Here is an 18,709-nt window from a genome sequence, read left to right on the forward strand (position 1 = left end):
GACCAGTCTCATTTGAGACTGATATAGATAAGCCATCATGTACTTACAAATTATGTTGGACCACGCTGGAGAGGAAAAACATGTAAATAAACAACATTCCACTCTGCTAAACTATTTCTCTCAACCACTTCAATGCCACCAGTCTCACCAAGCCAGAAATAGGGGAAGCCGTCTTTTCAGGTCCCATTTATAATTCGTCAGCACAAGTTTCACTGCCCCCTCAATAAACACTCTTGCACCTGGAATTTTCCTCTATTCTACTTTAATTAATGATACAGGGTAAACCTTATTACATTCCGGAAAGGTCCACCTAAGAACTTTCAAACTCTGAAAATCTTATTTCTGAAACACGGTTCTTTCCTTTCTTCTACGCCTACTAAATCTACTCTTTGTCCATAGTATAACCTCTGACCTATCATCCCTAACTTTTTGTTATTCACCTCCATTCTGGTTTTATTTGTTTTTCTCCCAGCCTGAGCAATCATTTCAAATACAGCCTCACATCATCTTTTTATTTCCAGTCAGGTTTATTTTTACAAACCTTTACTTCTGTATTAAACAGTTTTCTCCATTCTACCCTCAGACTTCTGAACCTTCCTGCACATGGTCATGTATATGCTTGCCAAGCACATACACAGTATATCAAAAGTCCTCAGAATTCTATTCTCAAGCACCGTATTTTCTTCCCTTGTATTTTCCCTGTGGAAAATTTCAATTTTCCATGGTAACCGGCAAAACCGGTACTTTGAGAAGAAAGCAGACCCAAGATCTCAAAGCTAAAAAGAAGTGATGGAGCATGGATTTAAGATTAAATGGTCTGTCTTCAGATCCTAAGCTCTTAACCACTAATTCTGTAAGATTTCATATATGTAAAATTCTAGAAAATGCAAACTAATTACAGTAACAGAAAGCAGACCGAGGGTTGCCTGGATATGAGGGAGGAAGTGGGGAGGAGAGAAGAATATCAGGGAGAGGCAGAAGAAAGGGGTTACAAAGAGGTACAAGAAAACCTTGGGGACAGGTGTTCTTTATCTTGACCGTGCCATTGGTTTCAGAGGTGTATGTGCCGAAACTTACCAAACTGTACATTTTGAATATATGCAGTTTATTTGATGGCAATAAATTTGATTTTTTTAAGTAAGCAAAATTAGAAAGCATGGTATTAGAACAGGAATAAACCAACAGACGTTTGCCACAGAAATGCAAGCCCAGACACACACACTCACACCATTTAGTGACCCATACACATATAAACAGAGGTGACACTGTAATCAGTGAGGAAAGCACAGAGTATCTGATAAACTGTTTTTAGACAACTGGCTACCCATACTGGGGGAGGGGGGAAGAACCCTGACTCATATCATACACAAAAATGAATTCTAGATGAATTAAAGCTTTATATATAGAAAGCAAATCTTTAAAACTTTTAGAAAGAAAGATACTGTTTAAGTATCTTTTAAGACAGGGCAGCATGGAAGGATTTTTTTTTTTTAAAGACCCAGAAAGGATACATCGTAAAGAAGAAATACTGGTAAAGCCAACTGCGTTAAAATTCAAAACTCCTACACGTCATTTACCATCTTAAAATGTTTTAGTATTTTACCTATATTTTAAGTGCCTGAAATAGTTCTTAGTACACATACTACTAAGGAAAATAGAGGCATATTTATACTAACTTTTTTTTTTAATTTATTTTATTTTATTTATTTTTATTTTTGGCTGTGTTGGGTTTTCGCTGCTGTGCACGGGCTTTCTCTAGTTACAGCGAGCAGGGGCTACTCTTTATCGCAGTGTGTGGGCTTTTCATTGTAGTGGCTTCTCTTGTGGCAGAGCATGGGCTCCAGGCGCACGGGATTCAGCAGTTTTGGCACGCAGGCTCAGTAGCTGTGGCTCATGAGCTCTAGAGCGCAGGCTCAGCAGTTGTGGCGCACAGACTTTGTTGCTCCACGGCATGTGGGATCTTCCTGGACCAGGGATCGAACCCGTGTCCCCTGTATTGGCAGGCGGATTCTTAACCACTGCGCCACCAGGGAAGTCCCTACACTAGCTTTTGAAAATGTTGACATTTTGTGAACTGGTCAAAATAAATATGATGCAATACTGAACTTCAATTTTCAAAATGTATGACCATTTACAATCACTCCAAAAAAATTAAATACCTAGGTATAAATCTAACAAAACATGTATAGGCTCTGTATGCTGAAAATTACAAACGGCTAATGAAAGCAACTGAAGAAGATCTAAATGAGTTCTTCCCATGAATAGTATATGAAATGGAAACTTGACATGTGTAAAGATAGCCAATCTACTTAAATTTTTCCTCAAAGATGAGGAAAAAGAAAAGATTACTCAGCAGTGACCAAAAAAAAAAAAAGTGTTTTACTGACAAACAGTAGAACTACAATAAGCCAAGCCCAGCGAATCCAAAAGATGTTACATTACAAATTTCCAGTTTTGGTGTCTGAATTCAGCACTAGAGAGCTCAGAGCAAGAATTAAAATCCAATGCAGAACAAAGATGGAATACATGATCACCACTGAGTTCTCCAATGGTCCTTTCTAAAGTGCAAGGTGACAAAATTCCTTAAGTTACCCCCAGTTTTCCTTCATCTACCTATTAAAATCAGAAACACTCCACTATGCAAAGAAGGAAAAAAGGTCCAGAAGGGAAATGTCAGAACAGACTGAATATTTATTCAATAGGGAGAAAAGAACTGCCACCACAGAGCAAAGATTCTTGTGAATAGGAAATTCAACGACCAGGCTGTCGAGATGCCAGAAGAACTCACTGACCCTGATCCACCTGGCGTTTGTTGAGGCTCAGCTCCAGCCGGCCTACGTGGCTACTAGTCCCATCTGACAGCATCAGATGTGGCTCCTATTAGTGAACCCACTGCAGGGCATCCATCAGCCAGGGCGAGTCAAGAGGGAGCTCCTTGAACCCTCTGACCCGCTGCACAGTTAAAGAGGTCAAAGTCTTAGAAAGTACACATGCCAGAAATCTAAAAATAAATAAATCTCATGCCAAGTCATTTCTACCTCATTCCTACATTCTAGTTTGTATTCTGTATACTATATATTCCACTTCTAATATGTATTCTATATATCCCAATAACCACAAGCAAAAGAACAAAGCAACTCACCTTAAAAACATTTTACCCAATACCCTTGAAATACACTATTAAATTCTTATTGCAGAAGTCAAAAGCCCAAACATTTAAACCTGTAGATAAGCTTGAACTGCCTTGTCTCTCAGTTCTTCTCAGCATTAATTTCAGAAAAATGAAAGGCTTTCCATCTGTGGGTCAGGAATCAGAATACAGCAGGAAAACGTCCCTCATCACTTCTAAGTGTTTCTCATTCTGATGGGACCAACGTCTCAGGATAATAACTGTGAGGCCTCATATTGCTGCTTCTTTACCAAAAGTACCCAGATGCCCCAGCTGCACTTTTACGTTAGATCCCTGACTCTGCTAAGCGACCCGGAAATGGGCCTGCACTAACCACTCATAAATACCCGCATGCCGATTTGAGGGAATGTCAGGTATGAGACCCACAAGAATTGGTGACTGAAAAAGGTAAAGAATGAAAACTCCTGTTATAAACATACAAACCTTTGGTGTTACTGCAGTGGGAAATGCAGGTTTTCATATTAAAAATATTTCATATCACAAATATTAGCCACAGAAACTACCCAAGCCCACAGTCTAATTACTAAGTGATCTTTTCAATTCAAATCACCTGTGTACACTTTTTCTTGATCTGCTTTTTCATGCAATGCAGAATTTAAATGGGCTAGTCTGGAGAGCTGAGATAAAAATAACCACAAAAACCACTTTGCTACTACTAGATTAATTGTTCTGAATTCTACACTGATCTTTTGGTTTGGTGTGAACTAAATTCAGAGTATAATTTTGCGTGAGGTCCGTATTTTGCAAACCACAAAAAACATATTCAGGAAAACCCCTCACAGACTAGCAGGACACACAGTCATCACCCTAACACCATTCTTGGCAGGAGGAATAAGACCTTTTTTACTCACATCAACTGAGCTGGAGGAACAGCATCTAACCAGCTTGCCAAGCATCAAGGTCTGTGGCAAACAGGTTATGCCAACTTCAACAAAATCAGAAGGTTTTTCCTCCACAAGACTTTCTCTACCAAAGGACATGAACAGAAAAATGGCTATCTTGCTGTTTTGGCCTTTTATTTCTGACCACAAAAGTATTAATTATCTCAACCCATCTTAACCTTCTTTTGTTTTACATCAATAAACAGATCTACCTAAGAGCACATTAGCACTAGTAACTGCATGCCAGTGACAATGGCATGTTTCCTATAATTCCTCTTTTGCAATTATATGACTCACTGCCTTTCTAACTCTCTGACCACACCTTTTCAGTTTTCTTCACTGGATCCTCTGTCATTTCCCCCTCTTTACATCTCACTCGATACAACCTTCCTCTGGAGAAACCAATTCATCCCTAAGGCTTTAGCCACTACCCCCATAATGACAGCTTCCTAATATTTATTCCTAGCCTATTCCTAGCCCCAACCAGTTCTAAAAACCTGAGATTCTAACAAAAGTTTCTGCTTTCACTGAATATTTAGTTTAGAATGAGCTTTTTTTGTTTTAATCTTTTCTTTTAAAGGACCATTAAAGATCACCTAATGTGGTCACACATAAATGTAAGTTAAATCTGAGTACTGTCTACTATATTATTTTCTGCATTTTTCCTGTATTTCATAATTTTTTTTTTTAATTTATGTATTTATTTATTTGGCTGTGTTGGGTCTTTGTTGTTGAGCGTGGGCTTTTTTTTAGTTGCGGCGAGCGGGGGCTACTCTTAGTTGCGGTACGCGGGCTTCTCATTGCGGTGGATTCTCTTGTTGCGGAGCACGGGCTCTAGGCGCGTGGGCTTCAGTAGTTGTGGCACATGGGCTCAGTAGCTGTGGCTCACGGGCTCTAGAGCGCAGGCTCAGTAGTTGTGGCGCACGGGCTTAGTTGCTCTGCGGCATGTGGGATCTTCCTGGACCAGGGCTCGAACCCGTGTCCCCTGCTTTGGCAGGCGGATTCTTAACCACTGCGCCACCAGGGAAGTCCCCATAAACTTTTAAAAAGGTAAATAATCTAAACTACTCCTAATTTTAAAGCTGAGGAAATCAAAGCCGAAACTAAGTGACTTGCCGAAGATCACTAAGTATAATTTCCTATCACCACATCTCCCACTGTTCCCATCTAGAAAGGAGGATGACTGAAGGGCATTGGGTCATGAGGCTGAGAGTGTACACAAGCAGACCTTTTTAAAAGGCTATTTCAACTGCACTGAGTTCTGTCTGACATCCCAACAAAAGGTTGAAGAGCTCAGAGAAACTTGCAAAAGGCCACAGGCAGAGATGTGTCATTCAACACTGCACAGTTTATCTGTACAAAGGTGGGGAGAGGGCTACAAAGTTATCATCTAAAAAAACCAGTGGTGATATTTTAAACCCACTGATATTTAATATTCACCTCCAAATTCAGATGAGAACTTCATAATTTAAAAAATCTATTCTAGCCACATTAAACATCTATTCTAACCTTAGGAAGTTGGTATTATTATTATTCTCAGTGACAGATGAGAAAATGGAGGATTACAGAGGTAAAATAACTCATCCAAGGTCACATAACTAATAAATGTAGAAGGCTATTTCAAGCCTAGGTCTGACTCCAAAGCCCATGCTTTGACCACAGTGCTACTAAATCCAGACCACCTCTGTGAAGGTCAACCGATTAAAGGAGATGTTCATAAAACTGGAGCAATTCCATAGATACTATACACTGCCCAACACAAAAGGACCTCATTCCATGGACCCTGAACAGGAAAAACACCAGGTCTTTTCCCACATCCCGTTTTTCCTTCAAGAATTTTAAAATTAAAAAAACAAAAACCAAAAAACTCCTGAATCCATGTTCTTTTTCATATGTGCTTAATTTTGTGATTTGAGAGCTGGATGACAGTCTAGGGTAGCTTCAGAGAGGAGGATGAGATCGATAAAGAGCAATTATAGGGGGCCTCCCTGGTGGCGCAGTGGTTAAGAATCCTCCTGCCAATGCAGGAGGCACAGGATCGAGCCCTGGTCTGGGAAGATCCCACATGCCGCGGAGCAACTAAGCCCGTGCGCCACAACTACTGAGCCTGTGCTCTAGAGCCTGCGAGCCACAACTAATGAGCCCGCGTACCACAACTACTGAAACCTGCAAGCCTAGAGCTTGTGCTCTGCAACAAGAGAAGCCACCGCAATGAGAAGCCTGTGCACCACAACAAAGAGTAGCCCTTGCTCGCCGCAACTAGAGAAAGCCTGCGCGCAGCAACGAAGACCTAATGCAGCCAAAAATAAATAAATAAAATTATTTTTTTAAAAAAGAGCAATTATAGGAACAGAAAGATAGCAATTACAGAAATAGGTGAGAACTTTCAAAGAGCTGGTTCAAACTGTCTTTTATGGGATCCAACAGGAGAAAGCTGCTTTGGAAAAAGTGAGCCTTGTCAAGTGTCACCAGGGTAATTTAAGAAAAAATAGCAAATCCTGATAAACAGGCATATAACATTCATATAATCACCCCAAATTCAAAAGGAAGTTAGCTTTTCTACTGTTATCTTTTAGAATGAGACCCTTATATTTGAGCAGTTGTCCTAATAACTTACAGGGGTAATTGCTGAAACTCAGTTAGTCCTAAAAACAAATATAAAAACCATCCAAGAATGATCACAAATACAGTCTTTGTTCTCTATGGTACAAGAAACCAATCACAAGCCCATCTGTGTGAGACCTAGCTAATAAGAACACTATTTCAGAGGGGGGTACAAAGAGAAGGATGGGTTGCCAAGGGGAAGAAGTCATCTATTAGACGGTGACAAGCTTTTAAGTGTTTGCATTATCATTAACCAACTGCCTGGTTCCCTGGTTCCCACACCTGCCACCTCCATCCAAAACTATCACAGCAGCACTTGGCAACAGGCTCAGCTCCAAAACACTGGCGCCCTCTTCTGACCCTTTTGTAGTACTGCATTCATGCCAGGCACTGATGTGAAAATCTCTAATAAAGCCACAAATTAATAAATTTGCAGGTAACATTTTCCAGATAATTCTGTATTTGCAATTCCCTGAATAAACCTTAATTTAGCTTGATAAAAATGTTAAATAGCAGACCTTCTATATAAAATTTATGCCAATGAAAAGAAAAGCAACAATGTTCTCTTACCGTTTTAACAGTTTACATATATTAGCTGATAGTATTACAAGAATTAGAAGGATGCCAAAAACTGACAGACAAAGACCTTACTATGTGCCAGGCACTAGGAGTGAATAAATTAGTTTAATGCTAACAACCTAATGAGGCAGGAACTCCTCTTCATCTTACAGGTGTAAAACGAGGCACAATGAACTTAAGTAATGTGCCCAGGGACCCTGCACCTGGTAGCAAGTGGTAAAACTGAAGTTCACACTCAGTAACTGTGACTCCAGAGCCAGAGCCTTATCTACCCCAAAATATCCCTCTGAGGTATCATGATAAAATGAAACGTGATCAAAATAGAAAACGTATAAGTTGTAAGGAAAATTATAAATACATCATCCAAATCTCTCATTTTCAACAAAATCCCTAACTGTAAAAAAATAAAATACTACATGAAACATTTTGGTCATTTTCCCATTCCCCCTCGCTTGAAGATTCTGAACTTCTGGGTCTAAGATGTTTTTATGCCTTCTTTTTACTACCCATTCCTTTCTTCATTACACTATGCCTTTATTTATCTATTATCTTGTTCTTTAAAAGAAAAGAAAAAATTAATCCATACTATACACTTTATTTTTCTTCTATACAGCAGAACTGCTTACCTATTCCCACCTAAATTCTCTATTTCATTGAGATCTTTAGAAAATATTTTCCTTAAGACAGTAAATCCAAATAGCATCATCAATTCCTTCTCATTGCAAATATGATAGATTCTCATCTGCCTGGAATTATTTAGTGTGTTCCTACCTCTAATCAAGGCTGGCAGACTAGATAATCTTCTAATATTTCTAAAAATGCTAACTTTATTTTCAAACAGGACATGAAGGCACGTGTCTAATAATCTGCAGTTCAAAACAAGATTTATCTCAAACATTTCTAGATTCCACAGTTTGCCTACTTAAAGCTATTCATAATACCAAAAATTAAGGACACTTAATAACCCAACACAGGCTGACCAAGCTCACTCCCATTCATGACTGAAAGATTTACCACGGGTGAAAACAAATGCTTTTACAACTATCGTTTCATTTCGTAACATTCGTTTAAAGTCTACTTAGAAGCACAGACTTAGTCAAAGTCTGAAGTATCAGAAACATATATTAACTGCACCGGTTTAATTTGTTAGATACAAGAACAATAGAAACAAGATGGTTATAGTTTAGTACTATAACTGACCACATCGCTAAAGAATCCATCCTAACATTATTCATAGCTCCCGTATCTCAACACAACAAGAAGTGCACAGGTAACACACAAGAATAGGTGCCAAGGAATGGGCTCCGTGCAAATCCCACACCTCCTTTTACCTCGTTCTGCAGGATGGCAGCCCTCGAGGCTCCTTAGCAGTCAAGGACTCCTTCAGCACTTCAGTGTGTTGCTTGCTGTCTGAGAACTGGTTGGTGAGTGTTTCTAGCTTTGTCTGTAGGGCTAGTAGTTCTGTGTCCTTTCTGGACAGCTCCTGCTTCACCTGACCAATCTAGAGAAGAAGAAAAAGCAGTGTAAGGAAGAAAGAAATAAAACCACCACCTCTGATCTGGATCTTTGACAGATCCACGTCAAGATATACAGCATTAACTTTATGACAGGACACAATTCATCTTTTTGCACCATCTAATCTTAGCTGACCCCCCCCACACACACACACAAAAAAACAAAGCTTATTCAACTAATAGCAAAATTTCCAGTTTTCATTTATTGTCTCCCCTAAACTTTTGAAATCCATTGGAAAAGGAATGGAAGAAGAAAAGTCCCAATTCACTTAGATGACTATGAGACAGCAGTAAGCATCTGAACACGACTAAAGCAATTTTCATCTTATTAAGTCATAAGAAACTTCAAATCATACAGCAGGATTAGTGTAGATGGAATACAGAAAGAAAAAAGAAACTTCCTACTATTGCTATTTAAACTCAAAAGCTGCACATTTATTTTTTCATTGTTTTTTTTTTCATTCTCAAATGAAAGTGTACATAAAGTCCTTCTTAAAAAGCCACTTTAGTGTTATAAGGCATTATAAACAAGTGCTTTCTAAAAATTATACAATTTTGAGGAGTTAGGGGTACTGACCTAAAAGAAAGATTCCACCTACAAAGTTATATTACGTACAACATGTCATATCAACTAAATGGATAAAAGTATATAACCTAAATAAAGAACGCATAAAATCTCATTCTCTAAGAATCTACATGTGTAATCAAATTTGAATTACTCTGACAGAGTAATCCATACATCAACAGGTGCCACTCACTCCCCCAGAAATTTTTCTCATCTTAACTTAGAAAACATTTAACATCAAACATCTCCTTTACATTTCTACCGTGTTTCTAAGAATGTTTACTCTTTTATTCTAAATGTAAGCCAAATTAACAGAAATCATATCTGTTTTTACATTGTATCTACTGCCTAAGCAAGGTAGCTATGCACTCAAATATAGACTCTTGGAAGTATAAATTTCACAAGAAGTCAGTAATCTCAGTACCACTGATGAAACAAAAAATACTTTTTAAAAAGTTGAATGTATCTAAAGTATTTTGACTGAAATAATCTTAGGCATAAGGGACAAAGTTTTTGAGAACAATTTCCCATGAGAAAGTATGAAATAAATTTTACTGTAATTAAAATTACTTTTAAGGAGGACTAAAAATAAACTTATAATTTACTGTTCTGTTTCATCAGGAAGACAAGCATTTTTCTCATATGCATGAAATCTCTACTTACAAATAGAATATTCATTCATTCAACAAACATTTCTGTGTGCTCACTGTATGCAAAATACTCGCAGCTGCTAAGGACATCACTGGAGGATAGCTGTAAACAGCAGCTACTTCCATCCTGTAACACAGATACGTACCCAGGAGCTGCCACATACTGTAATGGTGTAGCATCTTTCATGACATCCCTTTACCAACATCCCACCCCTAACAAACAGAATGCACTAAAAACGCACTGGTGGTATGAATGAATAGTCAGGAGAAACGTTCAAAATGTTCTCACCTCATCAGCTAAAGAACTATGGCTTAAAGATTACTCAAATTTCCAGCTACCTCTAGACCATGTGATCAAAAATAAATATAAAATCTCAGTTTCCTCATCATCTGCATTACTAAATAATCCTCAAATAATGCTATACTGACCATAAAGACTGAGAAAAAGAAGAAAATATCCTAAATAGAAGAGTTTAGAAGCACAAATTTTCCTTAAAAGTTAGGAGCATAAGGCTTTTGCAGTCAATCCCATGTGAGAACGAACGAGTGTGTCTTCTTGGGTAACTACCTCTCTAAGCCTTGGTTTCCTAATCAGTAAGATGGAGAAAGCAAACCAGTGCCACTGTACTGCGTACAGATTAAACCAAAAAAATGTAGAGAATGTTTAGCCTGTTGTTCGACACAAAAAGAAATTAATAATACTAGCTGAGGAAAAAAAAGTTATAGATCAACTTCTCCTCTAGACAATACATGGTTACAACAAACCAAATTGGACCCTTTTAGACAAAATATCTCACTTTTCTATCTATACTATAAAGTGGTCCATAAATAGCAAACACACTAAATTAGCACAAGTGGTTTTTTTTTTTTTCTTTTAATGCTGCATTCCAGTCTTATCCTACCGTAATTTTCAGAAGCAGTTTTTTTCCTGACACTTGTGAGACAAATGTGTGCACAGCCTAGTATACGGCAGTGGAGTGCAGAGCTTACCAGCACAGGTTCTGGAACCAAATGGCTTGTGTAAAAATCAAACTCTGCCTCTTACTAACTGTGCTTCCTGAGCACCACTGTGTTACCTCAGCTTCCTTATCCATAAATTGGGTTGAGAATATACCTACTTTAGTAGGTTATAAAATGCTTATAATAAGTACTCAAGTGTCAGCTATTTTATTATAATCATTTTATCACAGGTTGAAATGGAATTTCAAGTTCTCTAGACAGATGATTGAGCTACTGAATAGATTTAGAGACTGAGTTTCATGCTACCTCTAACTGACCAGATAACTAAATAAGCTAATCACTTCTATACATCTGTTCCAAAGAAAGTAAAATTTGTTGCAAAATCACCTATCGGGGACTTAAAGATGATGTCTACATATGAAGGTAAAGCACTTCACTCAAGAAATCAGATTCAAATAAACCCTGGGTGATGGACCTAGAACATCTGCACATTCTTTGTACCTAAGAAGAGAAAGAGACCATTCACATAAATCAACAAGTTTCTGGTTAACAGGAAAGGAGTCGAGAAAAAACAGCTTTGAAGCACCATCCACACAGTGACAAAGCAACAATAAAAAACCAGGGACAGGGCTTCCAGAGCACATGAGGGCTCGCTGCACACAGGGTGGCACGTGGGTCAAACCGGTGAACAGGAGTCAATTAAAGAGCAGAGCAGGCTGGTCAGTGCTAGTCCCGGGCAAAGCTGCCGACCACAGAGTGAAAGTGTGAGCACCCAGAGCCAGAGCAGCAGGGTCCCACTGTGGGATCACTGCACGCGAAGGGTAAATCTTTCGGCAAAGACCTCTGCCTGAAGACCAGCCGCTCTCTTTTTCAGCTCCTCCCCTTGAGCCTCTTTCGAATTTAGCTCCTCCTTCAGTTGCTCTACCTGCCACGACATTGTTATTCTTTTTCACTCATGTGTCAACTTAGGTCTTCTTATTATCTGCTTTTGAGCCAGAGCAGTAACTGGAAATAACAATAACTCATATAACACAATCAAATCTGTTCCCCTAATTTCCTCTTCAAAGGACCCTAGATGGGCTCACTATTTTCACAGGGTAATGGACTGAAATGTGCTAATCAGCAAATGGGAAGCAGAGATGAGATTTTATTTTGTTCTCAAGTTAGAATGATAAATCAAAACTAACAGAAAGTTGGATATGTGAATTTTTAAGTTCTAAAAGTTACATGAAATTGGCCGTAGTCATTGATAACAGAGTCTTAAAATAACAGAGGAATATTCTACTGACTTATATGCAGGTATGGGTATCACAGAAAGAAGCCAGAAACTGTATCATTAAAGGAACAGTTTTCACTTCTGAGAAATTAGGGAACTAACACAATTGGGATATAGGGGGCAGGGGGAGGGGGAGGAACACTTATTTTCTAGCTAATATTTTATAATTGAAATTATGATCTTTAAAACACCACAGACCTGATAAACTGATAACTGTAATAAACTAAGTCCTCCAATTTGCCTAAAATAGTTTATAGGATCAAAATAAATGCCTTTGGCTCTAAAGAAGGAATACTGTGACTGAGGTTATAATACAGACTGATATGTCTCAGCGATGCCTATCCTACTATACATACACCCCAAGTGCACGTGGGAAACAATAAACCTGATACACATGGGTCTTCTCCAAGGGAGAGCGCAAAGGGCTTTCCTTTAGGGAACTGTGTTTGAAGGGAAAACACGATTTTATTTAAGCCATTTCAGGAAAAAAAAGGAGAGGTGGATTCAGTCTCTTAGGCTGAATTTGACTTCTAAATTTGTTCACAAGACATAGAGAACGCGATGTTTCATAGAGTGAGAAAAACTCATCTGGATGTAATCCTACTAATCGCCTCAGAAGTACTGGTAGACATGAAATGTTAAACTGTGATAATACACACTTAGCCTCATACAAGTAATTTTCTTTGAAGTGAAATCTGAAATAACTATACAACATCAGTAATTCTGACTTTAGTTCTGGGAAAGTTCTATCTGAAAGAATTACGGTACAAGTATTCTTCCCTGAAGCCTGATAAAACAGCGTGAGGTCCATCATCACTAAAGAAGTAGGAACATGCATCAATTTTTCAAACCCCATTTAAAAATTACGGTATCACACACCATGACCTTGTTTTTCATAAATTTAGAATGGCTCCGATAGACCTCCATTTGCCTCATTTCTTCCTCTCGTTCTTCAGTACTCAAAGCCCCGTTCGATTTCAGCATCTGAATCTCCTCTTCCAAGTCTCGGAGCCCACGCTCCATAGAGGAAATTTTTGAATCCTGAGGACAAAGGAAGATTTAGACATTAAAGTATTCGCAAAAAGTCAAGAGAGGTTGCACAAGTCTGTCTTTACAGATGTGAAATTTAATAAGATAAACAAATATGTAGAAATATTGCAACTGGTGCCTTGCTTCTAAAATATATCCTTCATGGCCATATGGTGGAGAGGAGGAGGACTGAGATCTATAGTATGATTTTTCCTCTATCCTTTCCTCCGCACCCTTTTGATTAAAATTGAGAGTATTAACGAAAGAAGTAGAAGCAATGGAAAACTAGTTAAAGTTTCTAAGTACTTTATGGTCAACAAACTTCTAGTGAAAACATCTGTAATATTAACAGTAAAACCTTTTCTAGCTATAATATTTTATCGTTTTACTTGACCCCCCCCTAAAAGGCTTATTTCTGCCCCCAAAGGAGTGGGGAAAAGAGTAAGAAGGTTTCAAAGATTTACACAATAATGCGTATAACCCTTATCTACAATAATAAAGATCTGATAACGTCCCACTGCAGAAAAACAAAGGGATGAATAATTACGTTAACAGTTACACTTTATCACACAGTGGTCCCGCCTTTTCCACAGTTTTACTTTCCGTGGTTCTGCTTTCTGTGGTTTCAGTTACCTGAGGTCAACTGTGGTCAGAAAATATCAAATGGAAAATTCCAGAAGAAAACAATTCAGAAGTTTTAAACTGTGCACCGCTGTTCCAATCAACATGATGAACTCTCACACCATCCCATTCTGTCCCACCGGAACGTGAACCATCCCTTTGTCCAGTGTACCCGCGCCCGTTAGGCACTCACAGCAGCCATCTCGGTTATCAGATGGACAGTCCTGGCATCACAGTGCTTGTGTTCAAGTGACCATTTTTACGTGACAGTATTTTATTTAATACCGTCCCCAAAGCACAAGAGTAGTATGCTGGCAATTCAGATTTGACAAAGAGAAGCCGTAAGGTGTTTCTTTTAAGTGAAGAGGTGGAAGTTCTCACTAAGAGAAAAAATCATATGCTGAGGTTGCTAAGATCTACAGTCAGAACGAATCTTCCAGCAGTGAAATTGGGATGAAGGAAAAAGAAATTCGTGCCAGTTTTGCTGTTGCACCTCAAACTGCAAAAGTTACGGCTACAGTGCCTGACAAGTGCTTAGTTTAGATGAAGAAGGCATTAGATTTGTGCAGTAAGATACTGAGAGAGAGAGAGAGAGAATGAGACCTATTCACATAACTTCCATTACAGCATGCTGTTATAACTGTTCTATTTTACTATTAATTACTGTTGCTAATCCCTTACACATTGTGCCTAATTTATAAAATTAATCATAGGTATGTATAGGAAAAAACATAGTATATATAGGCTTTGGTACCATCTGTGGTTTCAGGCATGCACTGAGGGTCGGGGAACCTATCCCCTGCAGATAAGAGGAGGCTACTTACTGCATTAGTAATCTTACTTATTCGCTATACTTCACCATGCATTTCAAATATCTCATAATGAGTTCTGAAAAGAAACGGCACTGTCCTTGTAAATCAGCATCACCACGAATATCACCTCCTAGTACAACATCCGTCTATACTCATTTTCTTGGTTTTGTCTGTCACAGTATCTAGTTTATCCCCAGATTACCTTAGATGTCATCAATTACAGAAAAACTCCTACAAAGAATAGATACTTTTACATCTATAGTTGCATATGCTTATTCACCTAAGAAGTAAAGACCTTAAAGAGCATAAATTCAGTATAGCTTTATTTTATTTGGAATTTTAGAGAAAACATTCCTTTAGGAAGAAATTTTGAGACTGACTTCCTCTTTTCACTTTACCTCAAGCCTGTCTTGACTGACTTTCCTTGTTATCTGAGAGTATGCCCATAAGAGTTAAAGGATTTATCATGAGACACTTACAGCTAGCTATTTTTAGGTTCGGGGGAGAGGCGAGGGCTGTACTCCTCTGACTTGCATTGCATTACGTTTAAAAATAACACAACGAAAATTTTCTTTTACAAATCTATTCAAATGAAACTTACATTTGGTTCAAAATTAAACATATTAAATTAACACAGAGACACTCTAAACCTAAACCAGGATTTTGATTTACTCGTTTAAAGCTATCCCGGCCCATGAAGAATAAACAAATAAACGGCTTCAAATGCACTATCTGAAAATCCCAACACAGACAGAGAGGCAGCTCTTGACCAAATCAGACACTCACTATCAAATCATGCACCATAAAATCTGCACCCAAAAGGGGACCATAACTGCAGCTCTGAAAGCCATGAGGCAGAAAAAGAACCTGCCAGGCTACTTTCTGGGATGAGGCCAGAAAATTAACGCCTGATATGTTGGACTAGTTGTAGCACCGACCAGTACTCAGGCTGGGTTTATTTGAGGACAGCCCTTTCCAAGGAGGTTTCTTACTCCTAGAACGTATAATAACTAAATAAATAAATTCTTTATCATCTTACTACTCTATACTTCCCCAGCCCTGGGTCTCCCATCATTAATCAACCAACCCCACTGAGTCCACTGAAATCCTCTTTTCCTTGTTAAATTTCCCAAATGCTCAACTTTTTTTCAAAAGTTGTCTCCCTGCTCTAAGTAAACCCAGGCTTTCCCGAAGGATATAATTTCCCCCAACGCTCTCCATTGAAGTTCACTAATCCACCAGCATCACAGAGTGGCAGGGAGAAGTGTGGGCATCCTCCAGGTTCCTCCATGCTGCTCCCATTTAAAGCTCACACTCCTCTTCACTCTCCCTCCGCACGGCTGCCATCTAGGGGCTTCCCCGTCACTCCCGCCCGCTGAAGAAGTCTTCAGCACCCGGCTGACAATAGATCTCTCCTTCAAATGCCACTCTTGCCATAATCCCAGGATTTCAATGTCCGAATTCCTTGACATCCGTAAAGCCAACGCCCTCATCCTCCGGTCCATTTTAGCTAACCAGTTTACAAGACCACATCACCCAGGCCTCTCCTCCCAGGCCTGACACACCGTCACGCACATTAACTGCTGCTCTGGTATCTCACAGAGTCCTCCACCTCCCTAACTTCTACATTTTCTCCCAACCTGTCCATCCATTCTGAGTTCTCTTCCTTCCTATCCAGGCTACATTCCTGGACTCATCATCCCAACTACTCCTTCACCTCCACCCTCAACTCACTTGCATCCCAGTAATTCTGCCATATCTACCCAGCAAAACTCTAACCCTACAGCAGTCCAGTAATTCCTCCCTGCTCCTCCACTGCTAAAGGGAAAAGAAGAAGTTAGAGAAGGGAGAAGGAAGCAGAGGGAAGAAAGTGGGAGAAAGGAGGAGGGAGAGGAGGAGGAGAGAGAAAAGAATATTACGTCACCTTGAAGACAGCTGGGCTCTTTTATTGTCCACCATCACCTCCTTTCCCATTTCCCCCAAAGACCAGTCTAGGTCTTCATGATCCTCTCAAGCTCATGCCACACTCTCAGCATCTCAGCTATTGCATCTGCCATTTCAACATAACATCCACCTGACCCCACTGGGCCACCAGAATCTCAGTCTCTTGCTTCTTAGCAGAATGGCTGGAGGTTAACACAACTTAAAATAGATCTATTGCCAGTTAAAACCAGTACACTTCCCTGTGCCATCAAAAGGCAAGCAAAATAATTGTGAACACAGGTACACTCGTGTGTTTTTAGGTTCCAACAGGGATCAGGAAATAACATGTACAAATAAACTTGTGGGAAATGTGAATATGTAATTACACCTTTCTAGAGGCTGTTTACAAGATTATGTTCAAGACTATGAATTGTCTTAACCATAAAGAACCCAGAATCCACTAATTTGGTATTTGTTTGGTAAACCCTTTCCCCAGTGAGAATAAAGATGTATACAACAATAAAAACAAAGTTTTAAGAGGAAATCTTCTAAATTAAGAGAACCATTCTGATAACTGTACTTGAGAAGCATCTATTTACATAAAACTATTTATATACCAAAAACTAAAGACTCTTGCCACATCAACAAATATTAAATGAAGGCACATGATGCAAAACACCGTGTCAAATTTTTTAGGGGATACAAAGAAGTTAAAGAGACAGAGAGGGCAGGAGGGGGAGAGGGAGGGGTCCCTACCTGTAAGAGTCTTATAGCTCTTGCAAGAAGGAATATGTTGTTAATAAAAATAATAATAGCATAGCAGCTAACACTGACTGAATGTTTACTATGTGCCAGGTCCTGTTTAAAGTGTTTTACTTGTTTTAACTAATTTAAACCACAAAAGAACCCATGGGATAGGTACTATTGTTATCACCATTTATCAATAAAGAAATTAAGGTATGGAGAGGTTAGGTTACTTGTTCTATGTCATACAACTGGTTAAATAAAGCCAGGTTTTGAATCCAGGCAATTTAACACAGAAGGCAAGCGCTTAGTCACCAATCACCATAACGTTCAGCCTAAAGATTTCTAACAACTCAGTAACTTCAAGCAGAAGTTTTCAAAGTATAGTCCGTGAAAGCCTGGGGGTGCCTCCTAGCCCTTTTGAGAAGTCAAAACTATTTTCATAATAATACTATGAATTTATGTGCCTTTTCCACTGTGCTAACACGTGCACTAAAGGTATAAAGGACAGGCAAAAGCGCTCGTGCCTCTGGACAACAGCGCCAAACTGTGCTAGCCGTCAGTGTATTCTTCAGTGTCAGCACTCTCAGACAAAAAAGAAAAATAAGAAAGAACATTTTTAAAACACTGGCTCACTTAGGAATGTCCCTGGTGACTTTTCATATGCTCAGCCCTTGAGTATGTATCTCTGTACCATGCTGTGTGACGAAACAGGAAGGGGCCAGGCCCGGCTGCTGCACCTGGGTGTGACGCTGCTCCCAGGACAGCTCTGGGTGCTCTGTGAGCTGCAAGCCCAATCAGGTACTTTTTTCACGGAACCCTATTCTTAACTCGAGAGAAGAACTGACACACAAACTTGGTATTTGGCGGACATTTTCTTAAAAACAAATGAAATGAGTCATTTTAAGAGAATAAGGGGCCCTGATATCAAAAGGTTTGAGAACAGCTGACTCCAAGAAATGCTGGACAAGAGGAAACGAAACTGAAGTTCTTTTAATGTGTCATTTTCATTAAGTCTTACTATTTCTTCTCAGTCTACAAAATGAGCGAACTATTATTACATACCACTTTCTTAAACTCACACATTAAAATGTGAAATGACACATAAGATTCCTTAGGAAGTTCTCACTTACCTTCATTTCGATAACAGTTTGCAGAGCTTTAGTTTTGGCAGAATCAGGGGCATTCTCAAATCTCCGATGCATCTCCTATACAAGAGAAGCAAAAAAGAGAGTAAGTGCCCTCCTTTTCACTCTCATTTTTTCAAGAGGGGAGTGGAGAGGCGAGGGAGTAGTAGTTACATGCAAAGATGACTACCCCGGCCTTGTAAGACACTCTGATCCACTTTCTGTCTTCCTGAC

At 39.1% G+C, this 18,709-nt stretch overlaps 1 protein-coding gene across 1 annotated transcript in view; it reads right to left on the minus strand.

Moving 5' to 3' along the window:
- LOC103007546 (ELKS/Rab6-interacting/CAST family member 1-like) overlaps positions 1-18,709 on the minus strand; it is a 231,571-nt gene that overhangs the window by 124,496 nt on the left and 88,366 nt on the right. The window contains 3 exon segments of the mRNA XM_057539332.1: positions 8,586-8,755; positions 13,099-13,260; positions 18,482-18,556. Of these exon segments, the coding sequence (XP_057395315.1) occupies positions 8,586-8,755; positions 13,099-13,260; positions 18,482-18,556 (407 nt within the window).

The sequence above is a fragment of the Balaenoptera acutorostrata genome, unplaced genomic scaffold, assembly GCF_949987535.1.
Source record: "Balaenoptera acutorostrata unplaced genomic scaffold, mBalAcu1.1 scaffold_371, whole genome shotgun sequence".
In the NCBI taxonomy this organism is placed as follows: domain Eukaryota; kingdom Metazoa; phylum Chordata; class Mammalia; order Artiodactyla; family Balaenopteridae; genus Balaenoptera; species Balaenoptera acutorostrata.